At 33.7% G+C, this 25,961-nt stretch overlaps 2 protein-coding genes across 2 annotated transcripts in view; one reads left to right on the top strand and one right to left on the bottom strand.

The window, feature by feature from the left end:
• The window catches only part of LOC147833131 (uncharacterized), a 145,876-nt gene that overhangs the window by 83,196 nt on the left and 36,719 nt on the right, over positions 1 to 25,961 (top strand). The window lies entirely within an intron of this gene.
• On the bottom strand, positions 20,909 to 22,563 carry LOC147840010 (uncharacterized). Its single transcript, XM_087291274.1, has 6 exons — positions 22,478 to 22,563; positions 22,134 to 22,206; positions 21,862 to 21,949; positions 21,627 to 21,758; positions 21,370 to 21,512; positions 20,909 to 21,214 (listed from the first exon to the last, which is right to left on the bottom strand). The coding sequence occupies exons 3-6, from the start codon at positions 21,941 to 21,943 to the stop codon at positions 21,131 to 21,133; spliced, it is 441 nt and encodes a 146-aa protein (XP_087147400.1). The 5' UTR covers positions 21,944 to 21,949; positions 22,134 to 22,206; positions 22,478 to 22,563; the 3' UTR covers positions 20,909 to 21,130.

The following is a 25,961-nucleotide window of genomic DNA, read 5'->3' as shown; positions in this document are numbered from 1 at the left end:
TTTTTCTGTATTACAGAAGTATTGGATCAGGTTTCGGTATGGGTAGATACTAAAAATCAAATGACTTGGACTCAGACTCGAGAGTAAAAAACCTGATCAGGACAGCCCTATCTGAAAGTGTTCGCTAATTTTGATAAATGTTTATTTTCTAAGTTTTATTTATTTATTTATTTTTTGTACAGTGTTTCTCGTGAACTCATGAAACATACTTAAAACATTGCTCTTCACTGCTGGATTTCAAACAGGACTAAAAAGATACCTCAAAGTTTAAGAATTTGTAGGATGTTTTCTATTCATCCTCACATATATACAACCTAAAGACACAGTTCTTCCATTCACTACTAAAAACTCAGGTATCAAAATGACCTATATCCTAGTACTATGACCTCAGTGGCCAAATTCTAAGAAACCTGTATTGAATTCCAGTAATAGATAAAATATGAAAAGTGTTAGCATTTTAGCAAACTGTAGCATTACTGTAATGCACTGTACTATAACTTGTGTGAAAGCAGACTAAAATAATAGTATCTTACACTTAAATCGGAATGTCATAGAAATGCGTCAGCATTGGTGGAAAAAAAATGCATCATCAAAACACTGTCATCTTGAAATGTTTATTGTCCAGTGTACCCAATTAAGGAAGGACTGGTTGGTATTTTTATGAGATTATAGTTCAGTGATGCTGTCCAGAACGGTGATGAGTTCCAGAATGTGGGCCTTTGAGGCAGGTCGTGACCCCAGGACAGGAGCTTTGTCATTTTCAGCTGAGCCTGTCCCTGCACAGGTGACACAAATAAGAGGTCAGGATAAGGGCACTGAGCCTGGTCATAAATCACCTGGAGGAACATGGGACATGGTGTCCTTTGCTCCTGGCCTGTCCTCCCTGGGCCTTGTCCCAGATACAAAGAGAGAGGATATGAAATATCAACTCATACCAACTTCCCCAAAGCCACATTTAAGTGCCATTACATTGTCCAAGGAAAGGTCACTGCAAAGTTTCAAAGACAAAGTTGCATCACTTTGGTATGAGTTCTTCATTGAATTTGACTATTTAGCTGATCTGAGAATACTGAGAATGCCGCACATTGAGGTCAGAGGTTATGACACTTTGGCATGTGACGTTTTTACACCATGAACCAACAGCTTTTATTTGTCACAAGCAGGTGCATGATGTCTCCAACAACGTGACTATCATTTGAGCTTATCATTTTTTGTCTTGGTAACCCTTTATTATTGGGACTGACTCTCGCTTTTAAGTAGTTGCTTATGGGTCTGCATAATGACCAGTACTTACAATTATTATGTAAATATCAGTGATTTATTTCTGCATGATCACATTCTACATCCTTAATCCTGTCTTACGCTGTAAAAATTGATTAGTCCCTTTACTTAAAGTAAAAGCATTGTAACTATTAAGTTGATTTAATTTATTTTATAAAATATGCACATACTTAATTTTAGGATAACGGGTTTGCTCACTTTCTTTTTAAGTTGTCAACTGATGACGTTTTTACAGTGGATGCGCTACAGTATATGCATAAAAACTATCTAACTAACTATCTCAATATCTCTGTCTGTCTGTCATTTTTATCTTTGTCATGTTTATACCTGTATTTCTTTTTAAAGTCATTTGACATGTCTTTCTATGGGACATTATATCTGTCATTTTGTTGTCTGTCTGTCTGTCTGTCTGTTTGTCTGTCTTTTTTTGTCTGTCTTTTTTTGTCTACAGTACAGATATTGCCACTGAGAACGTGCATTTTTTTTTACGCGCAGTGCTGCAATTTGTCATGCAATTTGTTGCGTTTCTGAACACCATTGTTAGCCAACTAAGGTCCAAAGTTCCATCTTTGTCATAAATAAATAGAAGGAAAAGAAAAAGCATGGCTACTGGTCAGTTTAAGATATAGGTTGTTTTCAATCATGTGGTTCTGGTGACTCACAAAATTCAGTTGGAGGGCAAGAAGTACAAAAATGAATGGGAGACACAGAGGAAAGTCTGTATTTTTGCGATTTATACCATATTTCAAAGGAGATATAAATATAAATTCCGCACATGTGTTGGGCATGATCCTTCCATTATGAAGAGGGCCGAGTTTTCAACTAAACTAAAGTATATTTGCCTGTCATCAAGGCAGTAGGTACTGGATAAGCTATTACATATACTATAGTAAATACTAATGTTTGGAAGCATACTATAGATAACTACTTGAATTAAACTGTCATAGTAATATTATATTGTTGCTGTGGTACAACACAACTGTAATAATAAAATTATTCAACAGGCTTCAGTTTTCTTTGCTATAATTATACACCATCACCACGTTTACACTATCGTTTGACCATTTCGTGCTGTGCCGCACAGTACTGCAGCACTGTGTGTGGTCACGTTCATTCACTTGCGCATTCTCAGTAGCGACATCTGTATATTAAAACATTTATTTGGTCTGTAAGTTTGAGGTTTGCCTGTCTTATTTTGTCTGTACGTGTCATTTTGTGTGTATGTGCTCTTTGGTCTGTCTGTTTATCTTATTTGCTTCCCTGCATTTCTATCTATATTTTCTGTCAGCCAATTTTGTCTTTGCTGCTTTTTTTCGGTCTGTCTGTCTATTTGTCTCTCTATAGATTGGAGAATACTGTAACCACCCTTTGAGGTTGTAGATCATAACACTTTCCAGCAGTCACCTTACATCAAAAGACACATTAAGAAATGCCAATTGATTTGATGTAAAAACATTGACTTTTATTTGACATTCACACATTGGTGCCCTTTTAACTACCAAAATAAAGATACAAAATGTATTATAATATAAGAAAGATTTTATTCATAGGTTATTAGTCCATACTTACACTTGATTTTGTAATCTTACAGTTGTAATCAGTTTTTGACCAGTGTTTTGACGCTAATATTAGATGTCAATTTGATGTCTATTTTGACTTCAAGGTAGGCAATTGACATCAAATTTCTTTTTTACATGATTTTTTTTGTGTGTTTTTGGTTGTCATTTTGACATCAATGTGCCTATTGGGATGGCTTAGATGTCAGCTGATTTTGTAAAATACTCAAATGAACTTTGACGTCAGGTATAAGTTTAATTACAAATCATCTACCTGCACAGTACAGTCTAGATGAAGTGCAAAGACATAGCACCTTTCAGAACGCAAACATGCTTTCAACTCTATCTGAGAAGAAACTTAAATAATACACCCCGCAAAAGGGCAGAACAAAAGGCCATCTTCATTTCCCACACAGAATACATTAGCTCTAAGTGGCTTCGTGGTTATTGCTGGGGTCTGAATCTGCGACGGACACCTGGGATTCTCTAGACTGTTTGATCTGGCCCTTTCAAGCACTGCGATCATCCTGCTAAATTGCGCCTAATGGACGAGGCCTGCCACTCGGAAACCCAGACAAGAGGGGAGGACAATTTACTGTGCGTACACACCTGTCCTTTGTAGTTCAGAGACCACATTGTGAGCACCGGCAGCATTAGCCTCGATTCACAAACAGCACTCCGGAGCAGTAGAGCGCAGCCTCCATTTAGGGTCCCTGAATAGCCCTGGGATGCTATTAGCCCTGGTAGCCGAGTATGCTCACGGTTCCCCACAGAACAATGCCTTGGGAAGATGGAGGGGACATGAGAGGGATGGAAAGAGACTGAGATGGGGACATGTAGCACTGCACCTGTCTGTTCAATGGAATCCATCATCTAGCTCGTAGAATAGAGTCGGTTAGCTCTGTGCAGTGCAGTTAGCATGCTCATGAATGAGGTTAGAGACAGGTAGAATGAGTATTCCTAAATGACAGATGTTGGCAAACTAATTAATTAAAATGAACTTTTTTTGACTACTCACTGTAAAACAAAACAGTTTGATATAATTAAATGAAATTAGATAACTTTTCTCAAATATATAGTTCATTGTAATTAACTGAAAAAAGTTCAGTGGATTTAAAATGATTGTATGAAGCTGAAATTAAGCTGACTGAGTTATGTTATAATTTTTAACTCTCTAAAATACTGAAGTAAAGATTATATTATGAAAGATGTTTGTGTTTATGTATTTATTTTTTTATTTTGGTGACGTTTTGTAGGATTACAATCGTAGTGAAGAAATAAATCAGGTTTGCTTGTAAATGTACAATGACATTAGCACTAGTCTGCAGGTATTTAGCAAATAAGCAAGAAGCTCTGAGGTAATAAAGTGTTTATACATTGTATAAATTAAATTATTTGCTTAGTTCTGAGAATTCTGCAACCCAGGCTCATTCTGATTACATACCCCATATACATTTCTGGAGAAAGCCAAAAACGTCCCAGGAGCTACGTTTTTTTGCAGTTTTTGTTTTCGCTAATCCACCAGAGGCTGCTGTGTACGCTTTTTCAGATCTCAAATTTCTTTTGCGAGTACCATTTGCACCTGGTGTTCTCATGTAAATCCATCAGAGGCTGCTGTCGACTGACTGACTGACTGACTGACTGACTGACTGACCGACCAACAGATCCCCCCACCCTTTCTCTTCCCTAAAACCAACCAATAGTGTTTTTAAAAGCATTGAATGACCCGCCCTTTCCTTTCCATACACCCAACCATAGTGTTTAAAAAAGCAATCCAGAAAAAGAAAAGCCCTCGCTGGATTTTCATCTCGCTTTCAGATTTTACCACATTCTCAGTGTGTTGTTCACTTGTTTATTTTATTTTATTTTATAGCTTTTGTTTTTGTCTCACCTGCTTTCTGGAATCATTCTTCACTGGACTCGAACAACGTAGTCACATTCAACTCCTCTCTGCATCTCAAATCTGCCGATGTGCAAACTAGTAACAGAAGAAAAGCCGTCCGTACGGAGATAAGCAAGAAAAGGAATGGCATCCATACAGCTCTGTAGCATTTGTTATAAAGATGAAATGCAGCCATGTGTAGCTATGGCTACATAATTCACGATCTCCAGAAATGTATATAGCCCTAACTTTTTCAGAATGTTGGAATTCCAACCAGAAATGGTTGCTCTGTTTCAAAACTTAAAAGCATAGTTCACCCAAAAATAAAATCCTGTCATCCTGTACTCACCCTTCACATTTTCTTTTTTTTTCTTCTGTTGAACACAAAAAACAAATATATGTTGACAAATGCTAGAGTCTATTGACTTCCATAATATAGTTTTTCCTAATATAAAAGTTGATAGGTCCTAACAACCAGCATTTTTTTTTATAAATATCTTATTTTGTGTTCAATAAAACAATAGTAACTCATAAAAGGTGAAAACCACATGAGAGCGCGTTAATGAAGAGGTCATGAAGAGAAATGGATGTGTCCAACTGAGCCTGGTTTCTTTCTAGGTTTTTTCCTTTACTTTCATCAATTGGTAATTTTTTGTTCCTCATCACTGTTGCCACAGGCTGGCTTGGTTTGGGACTTGTGGAGCTGCATATTATTGGTTTTGCTCTTCAGTGTTTGGATTTTCAGCAGTGAAATTTAAATCACACTGAACTTTGCTAAACTGAACTGACACAGTTTCAATGTACTAGAACTTCTATGTTAAGGTGTTTTGACATAATCTACATTCAGAGTTGGGTAGAGTATCCAAAATCTATACTGAAGTAAAAGTACAAGTACTTGTAGAAATGTTTACTTAAGTAAAAGTAACATAGTTACCATTTACTTTGAAAAAAAAAAAAAAAAAAAAAAATATATATATATATATATATATATATATATATATATATATATATATATATATATATATATATATATATATATATATATATTACGATATTTGCAAACAATTTATATGAATCATAATTATTATCATCTGACAGTTACTGAGGAGCACCGCCTAATCTAGCAAAGTAAAAGTAATGTTTTTTTTTCTCCTAAAATTTACTTGAGTATAAGTAAAAGTACACATTTTCTAATAAGTTACCCAACAATTTTACTCTTGTAAATGTAACAAAGTAAAGGTAATTAGTTTACCCATCTCTGTCTACACTGTAAAAGCGCTGTTTAAATGAACATGAACTAAACTGTTGAAGCATTTTCCTTTTTGGGTGAACTGTCCCTTTAAGTGAACGATGAATAGCAACTCATTCTTTCTTTAAAATGCACTGTAGCATTTTGGTGTGTGTACAAACTGCCTTTATTAAAACGATTTACAAAAAAAAGTGAAAGAAATTAATTTTAAATGCTTGTCTGTGTTGGCTGAGAAAACATCGACGCACCTGTCCACAGCTGCTGTTGATTCGTTACTACCTTCATAATGCTATTCATTAAATAGAAACATGTCCTTGTTGTTGTAAAGAAGTGCAGGAAATGTCTGGCAATGAAGCTGAATGCAGTTTTGAGCATATGCAATAATACCTTTTGCTGTGCTGGAATACAGTCAGGTGTTTAGCATCTATGGAGGACTGCAGTCTTCCTTTATGTCCTGGAAGAGCTCGGCAGCACAGTGGACAGACTGGCCACTTCTGAGTTTACAAGCTGGAATGATTGTGCTTTTGGTACAGTTGGAGTTGGTGGGGAAATAGCATTTTGTAAACACACCAGGAGATTTTTGTTTTGTGTGATGAAGACAATTACAGTTCCACTGCTGCCAGTGCTGCTACTGAGCAGGTGGCTAGAGTTGGATATGGAACATATTATTTCTCTCTCTCTCTTTCTCAGTCATTTTCACCCATGTTTTGCTAAACGATACTGTCTGTCTATCTATCTATCTATCTATCTATCTATCTATCTATCTATCTATCTATCTATCTATCTATCTATCTATCTATCTATCTATCTATCTATCTATCTATCTATCTATCTATCTATCTATCTATCTATCTATCTATCTATCTATCTATCTATCTGTCTGTCTGTCTGTCTGTCTAACCTCTATCTATTTTTCTTTCTTTAAATCTGTCAATATAACATGTCTGTCAGTTTATCTGTCTGTTTATTTGTCTGTCTGTCTGTCTAGCCTCTCTTTCCCTATTTGTCTTTCTTTAAATCTGTCGATATAACATGTCTGTTTATCTGTCTCTTTGTCTGTCTGTCTGTCTTTTTATCTATCTATCTATCTATCTATCTATCTATCTATCTATCTATCTATCTATCTATCTATCTATCTATCTATCTATCTATCTATCTATCTATCTATCTATCTATCTATCTATCTATCTATCTATCTATCTATCTATCTATCTATCTATCTATATATCTGTCTGTCTGTCTGTCTGTCTGTCTGTTTATCTGTCTGTCTGTCTGTCTAACTTCTCTCTATTTTTCTTTAAATCTGTCGATATATTGTCTGTCTGTCTGTATGTCTGTCTGTCTGTCTGTCTGTTTGTCCAACCTCTCTGTCTATTTGTCTTTAAATCTGTTGATATAACATGTTTATCTGTCTGTCTGTTTATCTGTCAGTCTGTCTGTATGTCTGTTTGCTTATCTGTCTGTCTAACCTCTCTCTATTTGTCTTTCTTTATATGACATGTCTGTTTGTCTGCCTGTCTATCTGTCTATTTATCTGTCTGTTTAGCCTCTCTTTCTCTATTGTTTTTCTTTAAATCTGTCAATATAACATGCCTGTCTGTCTGTCTGTCTGTTTATCTGACTGTCTAACCTCTATCTCTCTATTTGTCTTTCTTTAAAATTCTCAACACAACATGTCTGTCTGTCTGTCTGTAAATTTAACATGTCTTTCTGCATTTCAGTATGTCTATATGTCAATCTCTCTATTTAAAAGGTATTTCTGTCTGTGTACATATTAGTATAAAATATTTACTTATCTATTTGTCTGTCTATCTGTCTGTCACAATAGCAGACAGGATGCTGTACTTTGGCACCTGTATTAATCAAGAAGACTGCATTAATTTTTGATGGTGATGACCAGGTTAACTGACAAGGAGCCGTCAGGATGTCATTAACTGTGCAATGCAGACATCTCAACTCTCTCTCTCTCTCTCATCACATCAGACTCTCTCTCTCTCTCTCTCTCTCTCTCTCTCTCTCTCTCTCTCTCTTTCTTTCTCCTTCTCTCTCTTTCACATACTCATACACATGAAAGAAGAGCTTAGTAGGTCAAGTCTCTGAATTAGACAATGCAGGAACTGTCCTCTCATATTACAACTACAGATAAGATGACCAAGGGGAAATGCCATTCAATTTACTTCATACTGTTGCAGGTGTAAAGATTTTCTATTGTCTTCAGTACAATGACATGAAATGCATGTAATATAAGATTACACTGAAGTATTAAAAATAATCCGGAACAGCATGGTGAACAAAATGAAAAAAGAAAAGAAAAAGAAAGAAAAGCTAAAATTACATGTAAATTTTATAACTGATAACAAAGAAATGGCAAGTGTCACATTGTGTTAAACGTACAACCTGACGGGAAGTTTTGTTGACTGTTGGTTTTGTCAATCTTACAATTGGTAATATTATTATTTCATTTTACTAATATTTTACAGTGTAAGAATTATTTACAGCAATAACCAGTCAATGGTTAGTTTTTGTAAATTGAGACATATACATCACCTGAAAGCTGAATAAATAAGCACAATAAGTTTAAATCTGGAATCCGAGGATAAAAAAAAACGAAATACCAAGAAAATCTCCTCTAAAGTTATCCAAAAGTTAACTTTTTGATATATTTACAAGGGAAATGGACCAAATAGGCACGGCAGTGGCACAGTAGGTAGTGCTGTCGCCTCACAGCAAGAAGGTTGCTGGTTCAAGATTCGAACCATCCTCTGGGTGCTCCAGTTTCCCCCACAGTCCAAAGACATACGGTACAGGTGAATTAGGTAAGCTAAAATTGTCCCTAGTGTATGAGTATGAATGAGTGTGTGTGGATATTTCCCAGAGATGGGCTGCAGCTGGAAAAGCATCCGCTGTGTAAAACATGTGCTGGATAAGTTGGCAGTTCATTCCTCTGTGGCAACACCAAATTAATAAAGGGACTAAGCCGAAAATGCATGAATGAATGAATGAATGTACCAAATGTGTTTATGTGATTTTTAGTTAGTTTTTTTCTTTTTTTTCTTTGGAAAATTCTAACATTGCAATATATTTTTTTCTTATTAAATAATTGTATTTATGACTTTTGTGGCAAGTTACAGTTATATGTGTATATGTATGAATGTATATATATATGTATTTCGAAGAGTATTGATAGTATCAACTTAAGCGCATACAATGAGGAAAAAAAATGAACAAAAAATATACCAGCAAATAAGAAAAAGGTAAATAATTATGTGGCCTAACAAAAACTACAATTGTACAATCACACAATACACTCTTTGCAATTTGGAACTTAATAAAAAAAAAAAATCAGTTTGCTTGGTCTATATTTGAGAATAAAACATGTTCTTGGATATTTTTTCTAAATGGGTCCCATATTTTCTTAAACCGGTTAGTTGAACCCGGGCCCGGATTGGCTAATCGGGAGGACCGGGAAAATTCCCGGTGGGCCGGTCTGTTTTTTGGCCGCGAGGGCCGGTGTCCCTAGCTCCAGAATCTGTGGCTCTCAGCAGTCACACTTTTTAAATTAATTATTATTTTTTTACTTGACCACAGTCTTCATATTAATTATTTTACCGCAGCTCTGCTCTTTTTATATATTTTCTCGCAGCCTGGGTAATGATGATATAACTCAGATGAGCCATCTTTCGATGCACAGCTGTTGTGGTTCAGTGGTTAGCACGTTAGGTTACGACACTGCGGATCCGTGTTTGAACCTCGTCTTAGTATTTTTTTTTTTTTTTCATTTTTATTGTTAAGACATATAATACTGTTAGGGTTGTTGAACATTTGAAGTTCTAAAGCAGCTGTTTTCTCAAAAAAAAGACGTGATAGTGTAATTAGAAACTGAATTGTAAATGTCCTTATTTTAATATAGTCAGTCGTGAACTGAGGTGGGCCGGTCTGAGGCTTGAAACTCCAGGGCTGAAAAGGAGTCCCACTCCGGCCCTGGTTGAACCTCTAGACATTCTATTTTTTTCCAACTTTTTCCAAGAGGATATCATGGATCCACTGTGTTGTGTTTGGAGGTTTCTGATCCCTGCACCCAAGAAATATTAGTTGTTTGGCTATAGGAGCAAGCTATGCAATCAGATTGTATCTTTGTAAGATTATATGATGTGGGCAAAATTCCAAAAATGGCAATCAGTGGGCAGGTGGAGATAGATATACCCAAAAAGCAGATATAGATTTAAAAATAGCGTCCCAAAAGCAGTTAAGCTTCATACAAGACCACAACATATGTGCATGAGTGGCTGGTGTGGAATTACAGCGATTACAAGCAGGATCTACAGTATATGCTGAAAGTGCTTTAAGAGCTTTAAGTTTGTTCAGTGTACACGGTGCACAATTTTGCACTGATTTAGTCCATATCTTGTACAGATAAAGGGCTTGTGAATTCTGCATAAGACAATTATTCAATCCTCATCTGAAATTGTCATTCCCAGATCATCTTTCCATACAGATTTTATGTGGGAATGGGATGTATCAGTTGGTGCCATAATTTTATAGTAGAGTAATGATATAATCCCTGTCCAAATTGTGGGATTATTGTTTTTAATATTTGTGGGAAAAAATCATAAAATGTGTTTTTGGCGTTTCCCACAAACATAAATTTGCTGCATATGACTTTTTGTGGTCCAAGGTAACATATTTTTATGTAGGTCATTTTTATAAAAATGTATAATGACCAAATATACTGCTTAATTATTATATATTTTTTAATCATGCCGCCTTTATTTTTAATCAAACTAATTTTTCTAATCATCTCAACTTACATCAGTCAAACATACGGAAATATTAAGCTAAACCTGATTTGCTTATTTCAGGACATTAACATGAAAGTAACGAGAACATTTGTTGTCATGACTTTTCATCATATTATTTTTACAGTGTATAAAATTATTTCTTTATAAAGATTTTACAATTTAAACATAAATATTTATTTGCCTCAAACGCCAAAAACACACAGCAGATCCCTTCTCCAGCTTTTTAATCAACTTATCTGTGTTTTCCAAAGTCTTAAACCTCCCCCTACCCTGAACACACACTGTTAAATCCTTGACCTGGCCTGTTAAGTATTATATAAATATTGTTGATGACCTATTAATTTTTCATACAGTGTTACCATGTTCTGTAACATAATCGATCAGTTAAACAGACAAGCCCTGAATAACAGAACACACACACACACACCTGCATTCAAAGGCTCCCCGAGCATGAGCTGCTGTTACCCGAACAATTGAGTCATAGGCCGTGTGTGTATGACCTAATGTAATATACATAGCAGAAGTTCAGAGCACCTACTGTATGCATGGCTAATCTGTTGAAAAAGTATAGAGTTTCCTCATATTCAAATGTGGTATGGTTCAGCAATGGCATGGTCATGTTGCAGGACAGTACATTGGCTCATCGGGTGTCCTGTTCCCTTCCTGCCCTGATTAAGCGACCAACACAAATGGAGAGTGCATTGTTCTGTATTAATTGCTTCCTTGGGCTTGCATACTGAAGGTACTGGAACACTGGAACATACTGGATTATTTTATTTGTTCTGATATTCTTCTTTCTGGTATTATTCTTATTCCTATTCATCAGGGGTCTTCACTGTGGAATGAACCACCAACTTATCCAACATATTGTTTTACACAGCGGATGCCCTTCCAGCTGCAACTCAGTACTGGGAAACATCCATAAATTACGGCCAATTAATTTATTTAATTCATCAATATTGCATGCGGTCGACGCGTTGGCGCAATAGGTAGAGCCTCGGCTTGGTCAGTCGGCATTTCTTTGCAGAGTTTGCATGTTCTCCCCGTTTTCACATGGGTTTTCTCCGGGCACCTGGTTTCCTCCACAAGTCCAAAGACATGCGTTACAGGTGAATTGGATAAGCTAAAAATGTCTGTAGTGTATGTGTGTGAATGAGAGTGTATGGGTGTTTCCCATTGATGGGTTGCAGCTAGAAGTGCATCCACTGCGTAAAACACGCTGGATAAGTTGGCGGTTTATTCCGCGGTGGCGATCCCAGATTAATAAAGGGACTAAGCCAAAAAGAAAAACGAACGAACGAATATTGCATGCCTTTGGATTGTGGGGGAAACCGGGGCATCTGGAGGAAACATACGCGAACACGGGAGAACATGCAAACTCTACACAGAAATGTCAACTGACCCAGCTGGGACTCGAACCAGTGACCTTCTTGTTGTGAGGCACCAGTGCTAATCACTGTGCAACTGTGTCACCCATTCTTATTCTTATTCATTTCTTTCTTATTTTTATTTCTATTTTTATTTCTGTGTATGGATTCATGGCTCCAAAACGAATTGGCATAAATATTTGTTACTATTTGACTTTTATTTATTTATTTATTTATTTTGCCAAATAAAACGGCTGACAGACTACAACAAATCCTGCTAATGTTGTCAACAAGAATATGATACAAAGCACATTTTTTTAAAGCACACAGTGAATATCTATGTAAGTGATTAGCTCTATGCACACAATTCTTTTTCATTTCTTAGTTTAATAAAGGCTAAAACAATACAAATTCAATTACTTTCAGACAAGACTGCATATACTGTGGTCCAGTTAAAAGGAAAACACATTACATACACTACTGGTCAAAAGTTTGGGTTCAGTAGGATTTTTAAATGTTTTAAAATAAGCTGCTCCTGCTCGCCATGGCTGCATTTATTTCATCAAAAATACAGTACAAATTGTACAATTGTGAAATTTTGTTGCATTATAAAATAACTGTTCAAAAGTAGTTTATCATTTATTTGAATAATTTATTGCAGTGTTTTTAAAGATGAATATTCAGCTTCATTACTTCAGTCTTCAGAGTCACATGGTCCTTCAGAAATTATTCATTCATTCATTTTCTTTTCGGCTTTGTCCCTTTATTAAATCTGCGGATCCACAGCGGAATGAACCACCAACTTGTCTAGCGTATGTTTTATGCAGCGGATGCCCTTCCAACTGCAACCCATCTTTGGGAAACATCCATACACACTTATACAATTTAGTCTACCCAATTCACCTGTACCGCATAACTTTGGACTGTGGGGGAAACCGGAGCACCCGGAGGAAACCCACGCAAAAGCAGGGAGAACATGCAAACTCCACACAGAAACGCCAACTGACCCAGCCGAGGCTCAAACCAGCAACCTTCTTTCTGTGAGGCGACAGCTTTACCTACTTCGCCCCTGCGTAGCCTCCTACAGAAATCACTCTAATATGAATTGTTATCATTATTATTATTATTATTATTATTATTATTATTATTAATATAATGTTATTATTATTATTATTATTATTATTATTATTATTATTATTATGATTACACCCCCCCCCCCCCCCACAAATATTTCATTTAAATTAATATTGCTGTAGGATTCTGTACAATGTTATATTTGTGCATATACATTAGATTAGTCTGTACTGAAGCCAAATCTGGATCTTATCTAACAAAATAACTTAATGGTAACTTACTAATAAATTTATATATATTTTATTGTTTTTTCTTTTCATACACACACACACACACACACACACACACACACACACACACACACACACACACACACACACACACACACACACACACATATATATATATATATATATATATATATATATATATATATATAGTTTTTTTAAATGTTGTAGTTTGATTAATATAAATGAATTATATATATAATAAAACTGTTTTGTTTAAATGCTCCAATATATATTACTCATATTTACTAAGAAATGTATAAAAATATTCCTTTTCAAGTTGGGGTGTACTCATATATATGTTGAGCACTGTATATTTTATGAATAAATATTTAACCATTTAACTTTTTTTTTAACATTAATAAACTAAAAATAATATTCTTTAAAAAAACATGAAAAAAAAAGGAACCTCAAACTTTTGACTTGTGGTGTACATCTATTTTAGTATAGTAAATAACTAGCAATTCCATAGAAAGGGACTGTAACACTTATATTAAGTTTTTTTAAGTAGAGTCTTGTCTTGGCCACTGTACCATAACTGTATCCACTACAAAAGGCTTTTCCAAATATTAGTCAAATATGCTGAAACATAATTTAGAATTCAGTTTGGATGGTAATTTCAGTGGTAATTTGCTGGAAATAGGAAGGTAAGCCCACACTGGAATTGGTTTAATGTTTATGTAGGCCAATATGTTAGATATGATGTTCAATTTACATTAAATCAACACAAATCAAGATTTTGGCTTCAGTGTGTTTGTCATGTTTGACCTATTTTGAATCAAGTTAATTTTGATGCCAATTTGATGTCTTTTTGGCATCAATTTCAAACCCCAATGGGTTGTGCTTGGCACCTCAATGATTGCCGCTTGCGGCTATATTCTGAGATGGATTCAAACACGTGTATGGTGTCCGAAATAATGATCTCGAAATCTTGTGTTAACAATGAACACGGCACGTTCATGAATAGTGAATGGCCACACACAGCCTAATTCAGGCAGAGCTCATTGAAGCTTATTGAGATAGTTGTGAGATGGTGTAGGTTAAAGTTCCCACAGTATTCATGTCGTTGTAAGATGATACTGAAGTCGAAAGTGTCTGTGTTTCATTCTAATCTTCTTCGGTGGCTTCACCACATCTGCCTTAGGCGACGAGCTTTAAGTATGCAAATACCCTAGATATTAAGGTCTCATTTGAATACTGATTTTCATATTAATATATTGATGGTGTTTTAACTGGGGCCCACTCTCAATCCTCATTATAGATTAGTGTACATCGGGCCCCTCTGTACTGTGGCTTCATGAATGCAAATGATTGCTTATGAGTCTCTAATTAGTTAGGGGTTCAAAGCATTTTTTTGTTAGCTTTTTGTTATGGCACAAGAACTAATAGAAGGAATGTGTCATCAGAGCGTCCGATGATTTCTCTACTATAGTAGACAAGAGAACGTTTGCTATTTGAATTATATTTAAATCTTTTTTTACTTGAGTTTGTCTTTCTCGTCATGAAAATGGGCCCACAGTTTAATGAACTTGTCAAGATTTAATATATTCTAATGAGTCTTTTGATTAAAAATACATGATTTCAGCTGTTACATATATAAAACAGAAAGAAATGTGTGGATATGGGTTTAAAGGTATTTTTTCAAAGTGAGTGGTTTAGAAGCAGTAACTTTCACAAATTAAAGTCACAATGATTGAAGATTTTTTTTCTTGTATTGTAGTTAACAGTAAAAATAAAAGTCAAATAAATATGCTAATAAATAATATGTTTCTTTATGTGGTTAATGACATTATGTTGTCCATAATAAATACGTCTTCAAATCAAATAGTGTTTTATCATTTTTGAGCTTAACATATACTTATGTAAAATGTAGCAATATATTGACATTGTGTATTTTGACCTACATGTATATTTGTTTAGCTCATGATATGATATTAGATAGATAGATAGATAGATAGATAGATAGATAGATAGATAGATAGATAGATAGATAGATAGATAGATAGATAGATAGATAGATAGATAGATAGATAGATAGATAGATAGATAGATAGATAGATAGATAGATAGATAGATAAATAGATAGATAGATAGATAGATAGATAGATAGATAGATAGATAGATAGATAGATAGATAGATGAACTTACAAAATTTTAGTAAGCAGTTTATAACTGCAGATATACTTTTAAACCCAACAGTCAACTTTATCAAATGATAAAGTGTAGTTAACTCAAAATTGACTGAAAGTTAATTCTACTCATTTGAAAAGAGGTTTGAACTCCATGTTAAAGGCAATGAGTAAATGAAGTACCTCATTACTTCAACTTAAATTGAGTAAGTGCACAGTACTTATATAGATCAGTTTTTAACTCAAATGGTTTGTAGCAAAATAATTTATTAGAGATTTCTAAAGCCCTAGGTCACAAAACTGCACTGTAAAAAAATCCTGGTTGCCTTAAATGTTTAGGCTTAATCAAATTAACCTTATAAGTCTATTTTTCTTTTTATGAGCCTACCTTTATTATGTTAAACTGACTTAAAATAGTTGGCGTAACTTATAAAATTAAGTTAGAACATGATTAAGTTGGCGAAGCAGTGGCGCAGTAGGTAGTGCTGTCGCCTCACAGCAAGAAGGTCGCCGGGTCGCTGGTTCGAGCCTCGGCTCAGTTGGTGTTTCTGTGTGGAGTTTGCATGTTCTCCCTGCATTCGCATGGGTTTCCTTAAGGTGCTCTGGTTTCCCCCACAGTCCAAAGGCATGCGGCACAGGTGAATTGGGCAGGCTAAATTCTCCGTAGTGTATGAGTGTGTGTGTAAATGTTTCCCAGAGATAGAGTTGCGGCTGGAAGGGCATCCGCCTGCGTAAAAACTTGCTGGATAAGTTGGCGGTTCATTCTGCTGTGGCGACACCGGATTATTAAAGGGACTAAGCCGACAAGAAAATGAATGAATGAATTATTAAGTTTAATAAGCTACAGTGACCTAAACACATATGCTCTCAGGACTAACTGATGATATCATTTTTTACAGTGTGGATAAAGTTGAGTTAACAAAGCATTTATTAACATATAATATATATATATATATATATTGATTTTAATAGTTTGTTATTCATTTACTAACTCATTCAAAATTATCTTAAATCCCCTCAACTACTCTTAATTACAAAACATTTGTAAATAATGCGAGACTTCATTTAGAACTGCTTACTAACGTCTATTAATGTAGATTTAATGCTTAACAACTTATTAATTTACTATTTTCTAATGCTTAGTAGATGATTAGTAGTGTGTATTATAACTGTTACCGGTTTTAAAAACAAATAATGTTGATCCCTGTGTGTGTTTGTGTGTGTGTGTGTGGGTATGCATGTCCAAAATAACTACTTAATGTATGTCCAGAACAAACAGATGCAAAAATCTGTGTATGTGTATCTGTGTGTTTGTGTGTGTGTGTGTGCGCTCGTGAACATGTGCCCAGTTGGAGCTGGATTCATACGGCTTGCTTCCATCTTGGCAGGGCTACTGTACCGCAGGGACGACAGCAGTGTGTGCAATGATAATTGTGTGAATTGAGCTGTAAGGGGGAGCTGCCCATTGACCAGCGCCGCTGTGCTTGTTCTCTCTGGCAGGTGTGGCGTGGCTGAAAAAGGAGAAAGCGAGAGCGAGCGAACGAACGCTTCTCCAGCAGGCAAGCAGGACACAGCTGTTAGTACAGGGCCTCCATTATCCAAAGGCAGCCTATTGATTCACCCTGTGGGATGTTTCCTCTCTGTGCCTGTCCTGGTGTTGTGCGCAGTGCATTTGCATGGCTGTGAGCTGCGATCGATAGCCAGAGGTGTTCCGGCCCTCTGATTTTAATGGCCCCTTCTTCGATCAGCAGGGACCGGCTCCACCAGGGGCTGTGTTTCCTATAATTAGAGTGTATGTTAATGCGCAGGGACCCATAAAGCATATCTCGGCCTGCTAATATAATTACTTCGGCTGCTCCATAAAAAAAGCAGAACCAATCGAATGGTGGCAGTGGGATTAAGAAAAGACGGGGGCGGTTTTGAAGGCAGTTTGACATTTATTTGAGACTATCAGGTTATTACGCAGAGTGCCGGAGAAAATGGGGAGATGGATGTGGAGTTTGGAAGAACAGATATGTGTTCATTTTGAGACAGTTGAAAATGAATAAATAATTGCAGGGTGTGAAAACAGATCAATTTGAAGTGTTCATCATCACATGGCATGCAGGAATATTTTGCTCATCATTTAGCAAGGTTAACTCAAGTGTATTTTATGTAAAACAAACTAATTTATAACCACATTTTGTAGTTGTTAATAATAACATTGTTATTACTTTGGTTGTTATATATTAACTTATTTATAGTGGTATTTTATTGCAATCACAATATTTTATTTTATTTTGTTTTATTTTATTTTATTTCATTTCATTTCATTTCATTTTATTTTATTTTATTTTATTTTGTTTTGTTTTGTTTTATTTGATTTTCATGTTTTGTTTTGTTTTGTTACCTGGTTTTAAAAATTCTCTATGACTTTTTTTTTAAATTTTTTTTAGTATTCATTCCCAAATATTTTCTGGGAGTGGCTCAAATGTATTTTATATATGTTTATACCAGTTTCTTCATATTTATGTATTATTTATTTAGTATTCCTAAATATATTTATATATTTTTATTAAAATTCCTATTGTATTTTGAAGGTATTAGTAATAACATTGTTATTGTTTTGGTAGTTGTATATTAACCTTATTCATTGTTATATTTTATAGCATTCACAATATTTTGTTTTGTTTTTTGTTTTATTTTATCTAACTTTGATTTTATTTAACTTTTGTATTGTTTTGTTTTGTTTCCTGGTTTTCAATATTTCAGAAAGTGTGTGTGTGTGTGTGTGTGTGTGTGTGTGTGTGTGTGTGTGTGTGTGTGTGTGTGTGTGTGTGTGTGTGTGTGTGTGTGTGTGTGTGTGTATATAGTTGAAGTCAGAATTATTAGCCCCCCTGAATTATTAGCACCCCTGTTTACTTTTTCCCCAATTTTTGTTTAACACAGATGTTTTCTCAACACATTTCTAATCATAATAGTTTTAATAAGTTATCTCTAATAACTGATTTATTTTATTTTTGTCATGATGACAGTAAATAATATTTTACTAGTTATTTTTCAAGATACTTCTATATAGCTTAAACGATGGTTTGTTCTGTAGACTATAAAAAAACGAACAAGAGTTTCTCCAGAAGAAAAAAACATTATCAGACATACTGTGAAAATTTCATTGCTCTGTTAATCATAATTTGGGAAATATTTTAAAAAGAAAAAAAAATCAAAAGGGGGCTAATAATTCAGACTATATATATATATATATAATAGTGTTATTACTTTGGTTGTATATTACCTTGTTTAATGTGGTATTTTCTAGAATAACAACATTTTATTTAATATATATATATATATATATATATATATATATATATATATATATATATATATATATATATATATATATATATATATATATATATATATATATATTTATTTATTTTATTTCTTTATTTTTTCTGGTTTTAAAAATCCCAGGGGTCTGTTCTGTGGACGTGGTTTACTCAATTAGCTGGATTTGGTTATTGATGATTTGACACCATTCAGGATCAATTCGTTCTTCAAAACTCGTTGTTTTTGAGTTGTTGTCATAGCAACAGTTCTGGTAGCTCAAACCTGCTCTGAAGCAGGCTTATTTTATATAAACAGGATTAGATCAGGTCTTCTCAAGCAAAAGTTATATTGAAAGTATGTACTAAATGCTGATATTTTCTTACAGTACTAATCTATAAGTTATATACACTTGTGAAAATAGTAGTTTTAACATTTTTTTTGAGGATCGATGGCTCTGTCCTTCACAACACACATAGCGATCCCGGATCAGTTCTTCCTGACATTTTTATCTGATTTGCAAACTAGTTTAAAGAACCAAATTAGACAGAAATCAGGTATCAAGATTAAAAGATCCAAGATCTCTTAAATCATCTTACATCATTTAAGCGAGGTACAAAGAACAGACCCCTGATGTTTTTGTTTGTTTGTTTGTTTGTTTGTTCTCATTCTCAAAAATTTTGTTTATTATCATAGATATATGCTTTTTTTTTCAAAATCTCAGATGTTTAAGATGAACAATTTTGAAGTCTGCATTTGTGATTTGCATATTTTTCATGATGATTTTCAACAATGATGAAAAAATAAAACAATGTGTTCAAAGGCTGTATGTTCCATGCATTGTCCATGGATTTAGTGTTTATACAGTACATTCATGACTCATACGAAGTAGCCACCTAAACAACAGATAGCAAATACAGTGTCCTAATACTTAAACTAAATAAAAAGAAAACCACAAGTGAATACCATTCCCTAAGCTCGGACTAAAAACATCTTTTCATATGAAAATCTGAAGGTTTATCTCACGGCTGTCCATTGTCAATCTGAAATGTAAGGGATTGGAGAAATCGTGCACGTAAACCCATCTTAATCTGTCTCTCCCAGCCTCTCTCATCCACATATGTGCATCTGTTCACAGCCTCATTCCTCCACCGAAAACAGACTGTCTTCTGACAACACTGTAATTTGAATGGCACTCTTCTTCACTTTCTGCAATGATGGGGACGTCAGTATGTCTGCTTTGCGTGAATGTGTCTCGTTTGGAAATTATAGCGTCTGTAAGAAAGGACCTCTGTCTGCGGATGTGTGTCTCTTAGATGTCTGTTATATGAGATGATGTTTTGTGCTGGAATGAAAGAATGAAAGACTAAAAAGGGTTAATGGTGGTGTGGGAAAAGAAAATGTCTGTTTTGCCAAGATGTGAGAAGCGCAGAAGTGATTGCTCTTACAGTTTAAGTCTTTCTATGTAACTTTTGGTAGTTCTGCAGTACTCTGTTCTATTGTGGTATTTTATAGAATAACAACATTTTATTTAATTAATATATATATATATATATATATATATATATATATATATATATATATATATATATATACACAGCAAATTCTGGTCTTTGGAATAAACTCCCTGGGAGTCAAAATCAACTCAATCTGAGTGTACATGCGTGACCATCAAATGTACTCCCATTCAGAGTTAAAATCACTCTGCTTTTGGAGTTGAATTTTAACACATTTTTTTAGTTAGATTATAACACTTTCTGGAGTTAAAATTGTAATCCTACAAAGAGTACTTTTACATTTGGGTATAATATAAACTCCTTACCAATGTTAAAATGTAACACTTTTTAGAGTTAAAGTGTACTTCAAACAATATATATATATATATATATATATATATATATATATATATATATATATATATATATATATATATATATATATATATAAAATAACTGAAAATGACTGAACTGATGCAATACTCTTTATTTACTGCTTTTATTCATGCAAATCCACACATTAGATTTAGAATTTCCATCGATGTACACACTTTGAAATTAATTGTCATCACAGCATTAAATCTAACAGCAAAACATTTACAATTAATATATGTTAGCAGCTAGTGCCAACTAAAACCAATGGCTTAGTAAAATTGCATGAGACAATCAACACATTACATTATATAAAATTAACTTCACAGGAATCAAAAGCAGCAAAAAAATATCTTGTCATACTCCTTAATCACAGTCAACTCTGCTGGCTTTGAAGTTAGAATTTGCTCGATTTTCTGAAACGAAGAAAAAAAAAGTATTTAGAAAAATAACCAAAATTAATACTTTTTAACAAAAAAAAACTTAATCTAATAACTGTGTTTATACTATTTTTTACTTTAAAATGCATTCATTTTGTAACATTATTTTGTATTTTTTAAAAAAAACGTACATTTTTTTGGACACTGCCCATTAAAGGTTGAATAATTTGAGATCCAGAATCACTGCTGCTCAAACTGCTTGACACAGACAATGTATCTGTCATACTTGGGGAGGAGGGCACTTCAATAGCCCCTTGCTGCAGGACAGTCAAATCTGATGAAAAAACAACAACAACACGTGTCAGCAAATGGTTCTGAAATGCACACTTTCACTCTGAGTCATGAGACCATTTTTCAAAATCTATAAAAATGTTCTTAAATAACCTACCATCATTAGTGTGGATGACATGTTTCTTTGGTTGTTGCAAGTTCTTGAAATACATCCCCATTGAAATAACAACTCCATGGTCATCTGTGGCTTTTAATGCTGTCTCCTCTGGTATCACAAACTTGTGCTGGACTACAACATAACAACAATGTATAATTTATCAAATAAATTTCAAAATGACTGTTATTATTATTATTATAATTTTTTAAAAATACTCTGTTACACTAAAACTCACCCGCACTGAAAAAATCCAAGAAACAATCTTCTTCCAGTTTAATATATTTTTTCTTGCCTCCAAATTGCACTTTTATCAGCATCGTGGCCTGAAATAAAAAAGATAAATGTTATTTAACAACTTATGTTAGTGTGATTGAAAATGTAATGTAAATATAGCTGAAAACAGCATACTCTCACGGTCACTATTACACATATTACACGAGCAATATTACACATATTAAATCTTACAGACATAAAGCTCTATTGCTGGATAAAAGATAATGACATTACCTCGTTGTGTAAGTTAGCCTATTTGAAATGTGAACAGCAGGTTTCTCCATCTGATCAAGTAGGCCTACCACTTCTTTTTGACAGCAGAACACACATTTTTAGAAACACAGGGGAAGAAAAGATTATTAGCTAGAGTTAGCTTGTTCACATCCACAAATTTTTTTTTAAAAACTGCACAAAACAAACACATTGGAAAAGCTAACATGCTATGCTAAGTTAGCCACATGCAGTCACTAGCCTAACAGTACAAAATGAAACAGCTACAGCAAAACACACTTCTGCTACAAAACATCCAACATTTAGAAAAAGCTTTTAGAATTGTATAACAATGCACTTTTACCTACCTCACAACGAAGAACATAACTCCAGTTCTCATGTGCTGCTCGGCAGAGTTGTGTAATGGCGGACTTTCTAAAAATTTAACTCCAGTAAGGAGTTAAAGCACGTTTCTGAACACCAGAGAATGAACTCCAAAATACAACACAGCAAGGGGTATCCCATAACACAAAATTGTGTTAAAGTTTAAAAATAAACTCAAAAAAATTAACTCTTTCACACTTTTTTGCCTAACTCCTAATTTTTCAACTCCAGAAATTTGCTGTGTATATATATATATATATTTTTTTTTTTGGTTTTAAAAATCCCAAGTGTCTGTTCTTCGTAAATGGATTACTCAGTTGGCTGGATTTAGTTATTGATGATTTGACACTATCTAGGATTGTTTCATTTTTCAAAACTCATCTGAGGGTTGTTGTCACAGCATAAGTTCTGGTAGCTGCTCTGGAGCTTTAAGTTACATACACTTGTGAAAATAGTAAAATACAAGTCTGTTCTGGAGCCTCTTTTATTCTTTATCTTAGGTAAACTTGGGAGGCAAGGCAAGTGTATTTATATAGCATATTCAATACACAAAATGAAAGTAAATGAAACAAGTATAAGAAAATAAAAACAAAAAAGAATATATATATATATATATATATATATATATATATATATATATATATATATATATATATATATATATATATATATATATACATACAGTATATATATATATATATATATATATATATATATATATATATATATACAGTATATATATATATATATATATACAGTATATATATATATATATATATATATATATATATATATATATATATATATATATATATATATATATATATATATATATATATATTAAAACAGATTAAACTGTGTTAAAACTGGTTTTAAAAGAATGAAAAAGAAAGGAAAGACATAATAATGTGATCTGTTGAATGTAGCACAGTGCTCATTCAGTAAAGGCACAGCTAAACAGATGTGTTTTCAGTCTTGATTTAGATGTGCCTAATGTTGAAGCGCATCTGATCATTTCTGGAAGCTGACTCCAGCAGCGGATAGGGTAGTAGCTGAAGATGGATTCACCCTGCTTTGACTGAACTCTTGTAATAATTTATTTGATCCTAAAGGTCTGAGTGATCTGTTTGGTTTGTATTTGGTGAGCATATCTGTAATGTATTGAGGTCCTAGGCTATTAACTGATTTATACAAGTAATAATACTTTAAAATCTATTCTGAATATAACTGGGAGCCAGTGTAAAGACCTGAGGACAGGTGTAATGTGGTTTGATTTTCTGGTTCTGGTCAGAATCCTGGCAGCAGTGTTCTGGAGTTATGTACAGTAATCCACCCAGCTGCTGATAAAAGCATGAACAAGTTTCTTTAAGTTCTCACTGGAATCAAAGCATCTAATTCTTACAATGTTTTTGAGATGACAGTATGCTGATATACTTACTGCTTTGACATGACTACTGAAACTCAAATCTGACTACAGAATCACACCAAGATTATTGACCTTAGTTTTTGTTGTTTCAGCCAAGGTACACTATCAGCTTGAGATTCTCATCTCTGGTCCCAAATGCAATGAGTTCAGCTGTCTCCTCGTTTAACTGAAGAAAGTTCGTTATTTTTAATTGAAGTTTATGGTTATATTGTCTTTACTCACTGATTGATTGGCTGAAAATAAATAGTCACACATTACAATAAGATTTTATTAGTTTGTATTTACTTAGTTAAGTTCTAATGTTGTGCCTGTTAACATTAGTTAATGCACTGTGTGTTAACAAGAACTAACAACACTTTATTTCCATTAATTAACATTAACAAATACAAATAAATACTGTAATAAATGTAGTGTTCATCATTTGTTCAGGTTAGTAAATAATAAATTCATTAACTGACATTAATTGTTGTAACCTTACTGTAAAGTGTTACCATTAAAACTTGTAAATGTAAATTCCTTAAACTCTATATATACACTTCAAAAGACTGGGTGTCATCTTGTCTTAGCCAGTAGTTTGTCAGTATATCTACGTTGCATAAACGTGTCATGTTCAGAAATTATAGTGCCTGTAGCCTACAGACTGTAGGAGAAGCCCTCTGTCTCTTATATAGCTGTTGTGACCCATTCTGACCTTGAATGAAAGTATGAGATACAAAAAAGGGGGTAATAGTGGCTTTGGTGAAAGTACACTTCAATTTGGCCCAGATGTGATACAGTAAGTGCACACATATACAGACGTGACTTGTTGTAATAACTGAAGCCTTAAATATTTAATGTAACTATTGATGTGCCACAGCGCTTTGTCTTGTGATCTTCAATAATGTTATTGTTTATTTAACAATGTATTTTTTAAACAATTTGATTTTCTTCTCTACCTAAATCTTGGCTTACAAGTAATGTCTACCTACAGTGTACAAAAATTTGGGTGTCATATTTTTTACAGTATTCTGTCATTTTCAGATCATATTAATAGTCTCACTCAGTTGCAATATCAGTAATAATAATAATAATAATCAACTGAAGAGCACTTCTAGATTAGTGACATGACAGATTTTTAAGTGTCTTTTGAGTGTCATGACAGATGGTTATAAATTAAATTACATTCATAATGAAAAAAAAAATATAAATCAATTAATAAATAATTTTGTTTTTTGTTTTTTATAAAATTTATTTATTATTTAGACATTTTATTTACTAAAAGCCTGGGAAACAGCGTGTGCTTTGGCTCTTGAAGCTCTCAGTCGTCTCTAAAACGGGACCGCACAGATGATGGCAAACAGATGTTGCTCGGATTACCAGTAACACTGAGTGACCTCTCCTTAACTGCCCTGGACCAGAAAAAAATAAGGAGGAAAAAAAAACAGGGTTTGCTCCTTTATTCTTTATCTTTTTCTCAAATCCTGCACACTGGCCTCTTTTTGCTGGCACGCTTGCTGAGAATCAGTCATGTTAGTGTGTTTGTGTGTTCTTGGTGAAATCAATTCTGATGTCACATGGTGCAGGACACACTGGAGAAATGAATGAGGGGGTGAAAGGAGCCATGGAGGAAAGAAAATATTCACAGAGCCATGCTGGAACTGTAGTGAACTCCACACACATTGAGCAGTTATGAAGGTTATGAGTTCTGGCAAGTCACTGAAGGTATAGAATGACAGTGTGAATAAATAAAATAAAAATATTTAAATAAAAGTTATAAAAAAAGTTTATGCTATGCTTGACTAAATTGTAAATTTGCAATTTTGATAATTTAATTGTAGAATTTTCAACACTAAAATTAAATGGTAACTTTGGTTTTTGCTTTATTATATTTACATTACATTATTATAGGTATTAATTTAAATAATACATATAATTTTGAAATAATGTTATATTTGAGACCAACATTTAATACTTTCTCATATATATATATATATATATATATATATATATATATATATATATATATATATATATATATATATATATATATATATATATATAAG

Source organism: Danio rerio, chromosome 17 (genome assembly GCF_052040795.2).
Source record: "Danio rerio strain M-AB ecotype USA chromosome 17, GRCz13ab, whole genome shotgun sequence".
In the NCBI taxonomy this organism is placed as follows: Eukaryota; Metazoa; Chordata; class Actinopteri; order Cypriniformes; family Danionidae; genus Danio; species Danio rerio.
This window is presented reverse-complemented; position numbering and strand designations above follow the sequence as displayed.

Coding starts and splice junctions, on each gene's coding strand:
- LOC147840010 (XM_087291274.1), bottom strand. CDS start 21,943: ATGCTGATAAAAGTGCAATTTGGAGGCAAGAAAAAATATATTAAACTG. Junction 21,759..21,861: donor CTTGGATTTTTTCAGTGCGG/GTGAGTTTTAGT, acceptor GTTATGTTGTAG/TCCAGCACAAGTTTGTGATA. Junction 21,215..21,369: donor TGGGCAGTGTCCAAAAAAAT/GTACGTTTTTTT, acceptor TCTTCGTTTCAG/AAAATCGAGCAAATTCTAAC.